At 31.8% G+C, this 13,065-nt stretch overlaps 1 protein-coding gene across 1 annotated transcript in view; it reads right to left on the reverse strand.

Moving 5' to 3' along the window:
- The window catches only part of LOC119837137 (procathepsin L-like), a 16,599-nt gene extending 4,302 nt beyond the window's left edge, over positions 1-12,297 (reverse strand). The window contains exons 1-4 of the mRNA XM_038362695.1: positions 11,856-12,297; positions 11,520-11,646; positions 11,239-11,420; positions 10,496-10,603 (exon numbers count right to left, since the gene is read on the reverse strand). Coding sequence (XP_038218623.1) covers positions 10,496-10,603; positions 11,239-11,420; positions 11,520-11,646; positions 11,856-12,297 — 859 coding nt within the window. The remainder of the gene's footprint in view (positions 1-10,495; positions 10,604-11,238; positions 11,421-11,519; positions 11,647-11,855) is intronic.
- Positions 12,298-13,065: the final 768 nt, after the last annotated feature.

The following is a 13,065-nucleotide window of genomic DNA, read 5'->3' on the forward strand; positions in this document are numbered from 1 at the left end:
ATTTATATGCTGGCGCGTAATCTTTTACAGTCAACCTATCGCTAATCCACGCTTGCTCCCACAATATACAATTAAAACAAATTTCAGCGGTATACAGGTTTAACTTGCAAAACCCAGCAGTGGTTTATATAGAAATTGGTAGTAATGTAATTTAAATACATCTGTTTAACTGATATAGGTAATTTTAATAGAAAAACTATTAATATATTTTTTTTTTGTGTTGTTTCAATATGATCTACGTAAAAGGTGGGGGGATTAGAGCGATCACGATAGTTTTACCGGGAGGAAGTAGGCAACTTGGGGCGAACTCAATTTTGAGATACTAAGAAATGTTTATGTTTAAAAAATCATCATCTAATAATAATTTATTAATCCATTTTCATATCCAAAGGCACTTAAGTGCCATTGTAATGATAACAAAATTATTAATGTTGTGAAAACATTAACAATTAAAAGAAATATCTGTATTTAAGGAATGCTATTCCCTATAAAGTATAGTGCAATAAAAATTGTTGATATGAATGTATGTTTTTTATTTAATAACCAAAAACTGATGAATGAATATGTAAATTAGCCTAATGTAAATAAAATATTACTTTCATTTCGATATAATGAAAACGTAACGTGGCTTGGTAATCATATTAATCATAAAATATAATTGATTTCTATTTAATAAGACAATTTAAAACAGTTGTAGATAGAGAGATTATAAGAAGTTATAGAACAAATGTTGTTTAACAAAAATGAGCAGAATATAGGGAGTAGGTTTTTGAAATTATATTAATTATTTCTAACAATTAAAAGCATATAATAATTATTATTATTACATAAATTATGTGAGTGATCTTGTAATAATTGATATTTTCCTGATACGAATAATACCTAAGTAGTAGTCATTGTAAATTTTAAGTTTGAAATAGGGCAGTTACTTATTATACGTGATTATCACCTCATAAACGTTTTATCATTTGACAAAATAATAACAAATGTATGCTGTGATCGATTGCATTATCGTTATTTCTTTTATTAAATTCTGACTCACTGATTTATTTACATCATAATAATTTAATCAAGCATCTTTGAAAAACGGGTTTCTTCGAAAAACGAAGGAGGCGTTTACTTTGACCTGTTTTTTGTTTTAGAATTCGATAGCTCCGTGGGTTATCAACTGATTGACATGATCATTTTTGATAGAAAATAGATGCCATATTTTGGACCCACATTCTTCTTCATCTGGATTCACATTGACACATTGAATGGTGCATTAACTGATAAGAACGCCAGATAGTTCCCTGCTATGTAAGCCATGATACACCCAACAGTCTACCAAAGAGATTATCTGAGTAGGCAGCGCGAAGATAAAAATGTAAAAACAATGAAAACTAAGCAAAAAAATTACATAATCATTGCCTAATGGAAAACATTAAAAATTTCTGTAATTAATTAACGAAAAGGTTAATTTATTACGGAAATTAAAATTTTAACTAGAATATTTAATTTTTAGTTTCACAGCATCAAATGCTGTAAAAATGAGATTATTTCAAAGAATAGACAAAGCGGGATTCGAGGCCACGTCAAGCGCCAAACCTCTCAGCCACCGTGACCCCGCCTCAGCAATCGAATTTCTACTCCTTCAACTTCATTTGCCAAAGATATTCAATTTAAAATTGGAGATTGGTGTTAATCATGATGATGCTTATAAATTAGTTTATATAATGGTTTTGAAGTGAGTAATGAGTTCCTTAAAATTCTGCCATATTTATAAACACGGCCAAATCAGCAATTGAAAAAACAAGTGTTCAAAGTGGTTGCAGTAAACTTTATTTCCAAAAAATCAATCAAATCTCCGGGTAATCGTTTATTCTACAGTAGAACAAGCCACGTATGAGCCGATAGCGCAAGCTCCCTCTCCTCGAACTATTCGGATGTAACCCTGCTCGCCCCAAGTTGTGTCCCACGAATTTTTGATTATCCAGTAGTTGTCGTGACCATCTAAAGAGAGAAAAATATATAGAGTTAATAGTTGTTATTTTTGCCCCAAAATTATTATTGCTTGATCTTTCGGCAGGTGCTAACGAAACTAACGAAGTTAGTTTAAACGATCATGTCACGTTTATAATTTGTTTTCACCTTTATTTTTATTATTTACTTGTAAGTTTTATCGCAATTGAACTGCAATATATCATGATTATATAAATGAATATTCGCATGTAAAACGAAAAAACATATATCAAAATAGGTATCGTTTGAGGAGGCGACGATTCAGACGCGTCACTTGGTGGAATTAGCGTCGCCCATATGCACAAACAGCGCCAGTGACTAGAGTGTTGCCGGCTTTTGAGGTAAGTATAAGCTCTTAAAGGTAAAAATCTATTTGTTAATTTCCCTATTTTTTTCCATCAACTGGTTCATCAAATGAATATGGGCTATATTCATTCCCACTGCAGTGATACGGACTTCCCACATAACCCACTACTTCACCCAAGTCAGAGATCCTGACCACTATTCCGCCTCTACTCTTATTCTTTTGATCAATATAAAACCTTTTTTCAAATTTGAAAATAATGACTGATCAAGTGACAAAGTACACACTGCAGTTTTATCCATATCCATTATTTCGAGGTTAATTTGAATACATAATTGTTCCTATAATCAGAATAACTTTAATTATTGTGTACAATTACCATTTCCATATCCGACCAAAAGGATAGCATGGTTGTGCTGAGTACACGGAGAGGAGGGTCTAAAAACACCCCCGTTATATGCTTTAAATTGGTCATCTACACAAAGCGCTGCAAAAGAAACTTTATATTAATACTTAAATAAATACAGCTATGAAAACATTTACCACTTTTCCCCTGCATGAAATGTTGCCAGATGCCAGTTGAAGAATACCTATATCATAAGCTGTTAAAACAAAATTTGACATTTATTAAACTAGGTAATAACAAAGGAATACAAAAAGCAAAATTTTTAGCACCAAAAATGATTAAGACTACAACCCAGAGCATTTTTACATAATCTTATTATATCTTATTATATTTCAATATCTCTTACACGCTGATAACGGTCCTCGACTGGCCAAAGCCTCTTTCAAGTCATCTTCACCAGAAACACTTATTTCACTGCCCCCGGTTACTTTCACAGCTATTTTATCCTTTTGAGTTCTACACTGTCCTTTCGCATTTTCGTAAGGATAATCTTCTTCTCGCATAGATCCTCCTTGGTCGGCTAAAGCCCTAATATATTTCAGTACTAAAGTTTAGAAGAAATCATTTTCTGCGTCAATTACTGTTTTATTTTTTATATTAGTTTATCAACTTACTGATATACATGATGTGCAAATCCGCCCCTTTCACAACTTCCTTGACTATCGCAGTCTAAACCTTGCTGGACGGACAGACTAAACGCTTGTGTGTTATGATTTTTTGCATATTGACCTTCTATGTTACCTGTAAACAAAAAACTAGTTTGTACGCAGATAAAAATTCACTACATGTTTTATTATTTATACAATAAAATTCGAAATGTTTAAAAAAGTACATTTCACATAAACTATTATATTGCTTCGGATTGAAAAAAATCCAATTATATAAAAAAATCAAATAAAATATAAAAAATAGTGTGACTTACCAATAGCACTAAAAGCAAAGCAACTGCCGCATTGTTGTTGGTTTTTAACAGGACTAACATATCCAGAATCACGCCAATCCAAAGAATCTGGTGCCTCTATTCCAGTTGGTTTGTAAACAATTCCATCACCAGATATATTTTTAGCATTAAAACCCAAATAAAATTGAGAAAACTCTTCAAACGTCAGATCAGTAAATGCGTTAATTCCAAACATTTTGGTGCCCTTTTCTTTATTCCATTTGTTTATGTTCTGTAGATTTTGTTTGAAAACCTCGAAGTGATAGTCGATTCTATCATCGTATTCTTTCTCATATTTCTGGATGAACTGGTTAAATATCGCTTTAGCATTATTTAAATCATAATAATCTTGATCCAAGAGATTGTAATCCGAAGTGAAAACTTCAGAAGCTGATATGGAAAGTATTATACTTAATAATAGAAACATTGTGTCGGTACGTCGAATATGGTGAATAATTTACATTCTCTTTCTTTATATAACAATAGGCACAATATTAAAACATCGCTAAATATGAAGCTCTGCATATTTGTGAAATCATGTTGTGTATGTGATAAGTATGTGTCTTTATCATTTTAATGAATTTTTATTATTATAATACCTGGATGTTTCTAAGCACATTCTTAGAATTAAAATGTTTACTTAACATAATAGCTATACAAAACAACATGAAAATAATTAAATGGATGTCTTATATCCAGATAGTTGTAGATCCAACAGAACACCTTAGCGATGACCTGTATTTGACAGTATTCAAAAGGAAATTATTGAATTAAAAACTTTAATATAGTTTTCAAAGTGTTCTACTTTTTCGTATAATAACTTCAGGGATAGTATTTTCTTGTGTTTGATTTTAGGCGAGATTTATACATTTAGAAATTAAAAACTTTTTAACGGATTTAAAACGCCATTTATTCATTAATCGACTGATTTCACCCCGTGACCACGCTCGCTGTAAAGTGTTCGAAACGTCGGTTTAATAATATAATGAATAAATCGCGTTTAAAATCCGTTAAAAAGTTTTTAATTTCTAAACTTCAGGGATTCTTCTTTAATCAATCAAAATATTATTAAAACTACTTTATATTTTAAATTTCATGATAGCGCCGTATGTATCTAATATACTAATTTCTTCGATTTAAAGCATTAAGTAACAGTATATGGGGTGTAGTAACAGTGGGAAGGCCGGGAAGACGCATCCGATCTCTCTGAGCAGAATATCGTCTACGTCATGTGGATGGGTAACACACGGACAATGGACTCATGGTTATACTGACCAGATCCAGTATAGAATGCACAGGAGATAAATCTACGCAATGCTTGAGATATATAGATTAATGAGAACTTATAGAAAAATCTGTTCAAATTATCTATAAGTGACTAGCAAACCCGGCGAACTCCGTTTCGCCACTAGATGGCTGTATGTGAAAAATGATTTTCCCGCTTTTCTGTGGAAAATTTTCCTGAATTTTCTTTGCTATAAACCTCACGGAGCCCGAGACCTTTCCAACGAATGCAAAACCGTGGAAATCGGTTCGTGCGTTCTGGAGTTATAGCGTCAGGAAGGAAAACCCGACTTATTTTTATATAGTAGATGATTGTCACTTGTTTTAATCATTAGACAATCATATAGCCATTACGAGTGGTAAAACTTGAGTAAAACAAAAATGTTTTGGTCTTTGTATATGAAGTGTATCGTAATTGTAAATTTTATTGAATATTTGAATATTTTCATTTTAATTACTAGACGCTCGTCCCGGCTCCGCCCTGATTTCGAGATTCCTGATATCCTTATCCCAAGAGAGCATTTAATCGGGATAAAAAGTATCCTATCACCCAATTCAGCTCATTACCTGTATGTATACGTAATTTCATGAAAATCAGTTCAGTAGTGTCAGCGTGATTAACGAACAAATATCTAAACAAACAAACTTTCACATTTTAAATATTAGTGAGATTATGCAGAATTGTAATTTACTATTAGGATACTTTTAATCCCAATAAAATGCTCCCTTGGAATAAAACAGAAATGTTTATATAGAAGCGGGGCCGAGACGAGCGTCTTCCATATATTTATTATTGCTTTATTGCTTTATTGCATGTATGAGATGTAACTCCACTACGTTATTGTCTTAAGCATTATTAATAGTTGCATGTTATTATGACTTACCAATAATTTATTAAATCATTCACAACTTCGTTTATAAAAATAAACAGTAATATTTAAGACCATCTTAAATAGAAGTTCGGTGAAATACAAGGAATGAATAATAAACATAGATTTTTTAATATATTAATAGTTTACGAAAAAGTCTTGCCGTAGAGTTTGCTTAATAATAGCTTTTTCCTTTAATAACATAGTGCATAAACCCTTACTACGTGGTATCCAATTATAATTTTTTTTAAGATGTTTGACTAGATTTGATTTTAATCGGCTTGAATAAATAAATGCATGCTCTATTTTATGTTCTGTAACAAATTCTTATCAAACATTCATTCATTCACATATTCATTAATATTGTTATTTTATAAGTAATATATGCATTAAGACGATTAAAACTTGGTGTGATTTAGAGATTTAGATTAAAATTATAGTTAGATATTGGAATAATTAAACAAATTTTTCCTCTCAAAACTTCAGATAAAATTAACACTGGATTATCATTGGATAAATGTGACGTCAAACATGAAAATGATGCTGGCAATCATATTAATGGTTACCATATCAAGAGGAGAAATAAAAATACATGAATACAACTTTTATTTTGAAGAGCGTTTTAAAAATATAAAGAATAACATAAATTTTGAATATTTTAGCGACAAGTTTGCTGATATTGTTGTTGAAAGTAAGAAAGACATGTTACCGACTTAGTTTTAAACACAATTTCATAATAAATGTCTTGTAATGAAACTATTCATAAATGAAATTGAGGTACAACTGCGGGAACAAATGTCTGTTTCAGGCTTATTCTACAGTAGAACAAGCGACGTAATTGCCGATAGCACAAGCGTTTTCTCCTCGAACTATTTTGATGTAGCCTTGCTCGCCCCAATCCGTGCCCCAGGAATTTTTTATAAGCCAGTAATTATCGCGACCATCTGGTGAGAGTATAAAATATAATGAGCTAGCTTTGCAATTGTAACATTTTTCAATTTAAAAAAATAATCTAGTCGAATTCAGAAACTCCTTCGTTGCTGGGAATGTTCGACAAAAAGAATCACATCGATCTTTTGAATATTTGAGGTGTAGAAGAAACAAGAACATATATTGTGAAATCTTTATGTAGAAAGACGATTATTTTTATATAAATTATATAGTTACTCACCATTTCCATAGCCGACTAAAAGAGTAGCATGATTGTATTGATTACACGGAGAGGACGGTCTAAAAACACCTCCAGTATAAGCCTCTAATTGATTGTCCACACAAATAGCTGAAATAGAATTATTTTTTTTATTAAACAATAAACCAGGCGAATTTATTTTAAAGGATTTTAAGGCTCAGAATTCAGGATTCAAATAGTCTAAATTTCAGCTCATGAAATTATTTAGCTATTGAAATTAAACATCTTTTCATTCACATTTAAATATCCTTGAGATTTTCATACATATTACTCTTTGGGTTGCTCTGCCTCTGGACTAGTTAAAAACAAGATGATCAAAACACAACATGCGTCTTTCAATCATCAATTCCATATCAAGCATAACTATAAATAGTATCGGCTATTTATAGTTATATATATTCATCACATAGTCAAGTCTATTCTTTGAAAAGAAGCATACCCATTGATAAGGGTCCACGGCTGGCTAAAGCCTCTTTGAGCTCATCTTCTCCAGATACAATGACCTGGTCGCCACCAGTGACTTTCACAGCTATTTTGTCTCTTTGAGTCCTACATTCACCTTTCTTATCCTCGTAAGGATAATCCTCGTCTCGCATTGATCCTCCTTGTTCTGCTAAAGCCCTGTTCATCGAGTCTCAATTAATCAGAATTAAAAAGTCATTGTTCTTCTTCTTTTATTTCTTTTAAAAGTTTTCATATTTTATGTATTCACACTCCTTAAATAATGGGTTAAAAACTTACTTGTAAACATACTGAATAACTCCTCCGTCTATACAGTTACCTTGAGATTCGCAGTCTAAACCTTGTTGAACAGATAAACTAAAAGCTTGTGTATTATGATTTTTTGCATATTGACCTTCTATGTTACCTGTACAGAAAAAAAAAATAAGGGCCATGTTTGAGTATATTTTATTCTTTTTCCATCCAGATCGAAAAAGGTTAGAAATAAGAAAAGATTTCTTGGTATTTAAATCCAAATCATAATACAATACAAACATACCAATAGCACTAAAAGCAAAACAGCTGCCACATAGTTTTTGGTTTTTAACAGGACTAACATATCCAGAATCACGCCAATCCAAAGAATCTGGTGCCTCTATTCCAGTTGGTTTGTAAACAATTCCATCACCAGATATATTTTTCGCATTAAAACCCAAATAAAATTGAGAAAACTCTTCAAACGTCAGATCAGTAAATGCGTTAATTCCAAACATTTTGGTGCCCTTTTCTTTATTCCATTTGTTTATGTTCTGTAGATTTTGTTTGAAAACCTCGAAATGATAATCGATCCTATCATCGTATTGTTTTCCATATTTCTGTATGAACTGGTCAAATATCGCTTTAGCATTATTTAAATCATAATAATCCTGGTCCAAGAGATTGTATTCTGATGTTAAAACTTCAGAAGACAAAGTGGACAGAATACAAAATAAAAGAAACATTGTTGCAACAGAACTGTTGAATAATTACTTCTTCGCTTTCTTTATATAACAATGAGCATCATAAAAATTAAAAATTGTTAAATATGAAGCACCGCATATTTGTGAAATTATGCAGCGTATGTGAAACGCATGTGTGGTTATCGTTTTAACTACTTTTTTTTGTGTAAACAATCTTATTTTTTAATGCGAAGCGAAATGGAAAAAATCGCTAACAGAAGCTCCTATTATTCTATACTTTATATAAGAACATATAGTTCTTATATAATATAGCATTTTTATTGTAAACAACTTGTAGATATTGGTTTGAAATCCATAGTCGTTCATAGAGAGGATGAAATTCTAGACAATTTGCGAGGTATTGTTATATGTTTATGTGTATAATATGTTTTGTGGTGAAGCAAATTTTTTAAATAAGTGATATAGTTTTTGAAAACTTAACTCAAATTCATACATTTATTTATTCAATTAGACTTCTTATAGATTTTGAATCTTTATAACATAGCAGTATAGCAGTTTCTACAGAAAATTGCCGGCAAGAAACTTTGTACTTGTTTAAAGGATTAGATATGATTCGTATAAAAACTTTAATCCTCTTCAATAATTCATTCATTGATTTTTGAAAAATAAACGGCTATACTTGGCTTTTCGACCATTCTCATTGGAATCAGCGTCCAGAACAATTCGGTTGTTTACCTGTGCAAGCCTAATACACAATTAATTTTCACATCACACTATTACATTAATCACATTATCGCAGTATCACAATTTTACACTAATGTTATAAATGTGAAAGTTTTTTTGTTTGGATGTTTGTCCGTTAATCACGCTGAAACTACTGAACGGATTTTGATGAAACTTTTCAACACTTTTTATCCCGATTAAATGCTCCCTTCGTCGACCGCCTCCTTGGTACAGTGGTTAACGTGTGAGCTTAAAGCCGAGGGGTCCTGGGTTCGGTTCCCGGTGGGGACGCAAAAAAAAGTATCGGTCTGGCAGGACACAGAAGGCTGATCACCTACTTGTCCAAAAAGAAAATCGATCAGTGAAACAGATGTATATCATCTGCCCCATACCCCACTAGGGGACACGGGACTTCACTTAAATGCTCCCTTCGGATGAAATAGGATCCTTAATATCCGGGCAAAGCCGGGACGGTCAATAAATGGTATTTAAATAAAGAGGTTTTCTTTTGTCCTTTCTGATATAATCACATGATATAATTTTGATGATAAATATTTTAAACAATGTGAATATAAACATCAATTACTTTAGATATACGGTAGCGAAAACAGAAAAAATGCTATAAAACATATATTAATTGTAATTTAATTTTAGTTTTATACCAGTGAAATGCTTTATAAATGAAAAATTTATGAAGCTTTTACTTATGAAACGACATACAGGTAATTAAAACAAAGGTAAGATATAAAAAGGACATAAATGGTGGCAGAAAAAATAATTATTGATGCTTGCAAGAAAACTTTATTGTTGACAAAATTTATTCAAAAGGGTTTATTCTACAGTAGAACAAGCGGCGTATGAGCCGATATTAGAAGCTCTTTGCCCTCGGACTAGCCTGATGTAACCTTGCTCCCCCCAACCTGAGCTCCAGGAATTTTTGATTATCCAATAGTTATCGCTTCCATCTGGTAAGAAAGAATATATAAGGTGAAGAGGTGAAGAGTTGTAAATTCTTAATTAAATCAATGTAATAGTAAATTTTTTGAACAGATAACTATAAAAACTATCTGACAATATACTACAATATAATAATATTTATACAGTTACATACAATAATAAAATCACCATTATAAAATCCATAACAAAATAAATATTTTAAACATTATATATAATCCAATATTTAGAACACCTATCGCATATCGCTATCGTAAAAGAAATATACGCAACGAGTTAATATACCCGGCGTTTCGGGTGGTCGGCTAAAAAGGGAAATTTAAAAGGTTGATTCTTTAGCTATATATGCAAGACAGAAACAACCTACTTAAAGGACGGGAGATTTATGTCTAATACTATTAAATATTTAATAAAACATTAATTACCATTTCCATAACCGACCAACAGTACAGCATGGTTTGATTGATAACATGGTGTGGAGGGTTTAAATACACCTCCATTGTAAGCTTTAAATTGATTGTCAACACAAACACCTGTAACATAAAATTCTTATAAATATAAGAAAACTAGACCCTCATCCCCGCCCGGATATCAAGATTCCTGTTTTATGCCAAGGGAACAATTAATCGGGATAAAAATCCGTATCACATCCGTATCTAATCCGTATCCTATCACCCAAGTCAGCTCATACCCTGTCTGTATACCAAATTTCGTCAAAATCCGTTCAGTAGTTTTAGCGTGATTGACGGACAAACAAAGAAACTTCCACATTTATAATATTAGAGTAAAGTGTGATTATAATTCACATTTATTTTAAACTTCAATAAACTAGGTTTATTTTATCGTGGATTCGAATGTTCTTCTTTGAAATTTTGCCAATAAAATTATCGTTATTAACAAACATAATATTATCCTCGTATAATCTCATTTAAAAATCCTGATCTTTAATATTGATTCGCTTTTCCATTCCTCGGAAGAATTTATCAAAATCTGCATGCCAAATTTCAGCCCGATCGGTCTAGTAGTTCGAGCTGTGCGTTGATAGATCAGTTGATAGTCAGTCACCGTTATGCGTTTTATATATTAAGATGATTAGATTATGATATTGTCTAGACTATTAATTTATGTCTGATGTTATATAAACGTCTAATATAGCAAATTATCCCACTGATTGATAGCGGTCCATGACTAGCCAAAGCTTCCTTAAGATCGTCTTCGCCAGATACACCTAGCTGACTGCCCCCAGTCACTTTGGCCACTATTTTGTCCCTCTGAGTTCTGCATTGTCCTTTAACACCTTCATACGGATAATCTTCTTCTCGCATAGACCCCCCTTGTTCAGCTAAAGCCCTGTTAAATAAATCTTTGTCAGACCGAATTAAAACTAAGGCATCAAAATTCGTTTTCTTTAATATTAACACTCCATTAAAAAGTGAGTTGTTTACTTACTGAAACACATTATGAGGAAAACCTCCATCGATGCAGTTACCCTGAGACTCGCAGTCGAGACTTTGCTGAACAGACAGACTGATAGCTTGTGTATTGTGATTTTTTGCGTATTGGCCTTCTACGTTTCCTGATTCCAAAGAAAATACGACATTAACAATTATTTTTAATTTTGTCATCCAGATAATAACCATATCATATTTTATAATTTCCAAAATCAATCGTTAAAGGGATACAAACGGTGTATCTTCATCGTTAGCTAACGGGTATTGTAAAAAATTCATGTTTTGCATAAAACAACTATATCGATATGTAACTATATAGATAATATAATTATACCAGTAGCACTAAAAGCAAAGCAACTGCCACAATTTTCTTGGTTTTTAACAGGACTAACATATCCAGAATCACGCCAATCCAAAGAATCTGGTGCCTCTATTCCAGATGGCTTGTATACTATTCCATCACTAGATATGTTTTTAGCATTAAAACCTAAATAAAATCGAGAAAATTCTTCAAACGTCAGATCAGTAAATGCGTTAATTCCAAACATTTTGGTGCCCTTTTCTTTATTCCATTTGTTTATGTTCTGTAGATTTTGTTTGAAAACCTCGAAGTGATAGTCGATTCTATCATCGTATTCTTTCTCATATTTCTGGATGAATTGGTTAAATATCGCTTTAGCATTATTTAAATCATAATAATCTTGATCCAAGAGACTGTAATCCGAAGTGAAAACCTCAGAAGCCAAAGTGGACAGAATACAAAGTAAAAGAAACATCGTGGCGATACGACTGTGGAATAATTTACTCTTCACTTTCTTTATATAGCTTTCGTTATCATTAAAACTAACATTAAAACAATGGTAAATATGAAAAAAAAAACACATATTTATCAAATCATTTGTTATATGTCAAGAATATGAATTATTCGTTTTATGGTTAAATTTTATCATATTACATTTTAGAAACCGTTTTCTATATAATCAAACGGTAACAACTATTAATTTTTAAAGAATTATAGAACCCTTATAGAACTTAAGGAATTAGACACTTAAACTTCAACAATTTCTGATCTGCTTAATAGACGAAAGATAAACAATGCAATGCGTAATCAATGCAATATTCTAGATATAAAAGCCCGATGGGTTCAATCGACTTCAAAAGGAGGAAAATTACGTGAGGTCTACGAGCAGATGTTTTCAGTGGAAACAGAATAATTCCAATTGCAGTCATGTCAAAGATTATATAACGGGTTCTAAGACATTTGGTGATTCTCTAAAAAAAAAAATAAAAATAAAAATTAGCGACTTCATCATAAGTCTGCTATTCCCACTGCAATAACACGGTTCTCTATGCGGGCTTAGGTCATAAGAATCTATCAAGCTGGCCGAGTTAGCTTGGTAGCTGTTACAGCGTCTCGTCGACTTTTTTAATTCGTGAACTTACTAATTATTGATGTTAACTTTTTTCTGTTATGCATGCATTGCATATTTTCAGTTTTCCCTCTAAATAAGATGTGCAAGTTTTAGCATATGCAATATTACATT

This window comes from Zerene cesonia, chromosome 1 (genome assembly GCF_012273895.1).
Source record: "Zerene cesonia ecotype Mississippi chromosome 1, Zerene_cesonia_1.1, whole genome shotgun sequence".
Classification (NCBI taxonomy): domain Eukaryota; kingdom Metazoa; phylum Arthropoda; class Insecta; order Lepidoptera; family Pieridae; genus Zerene; species Zerene cesonia.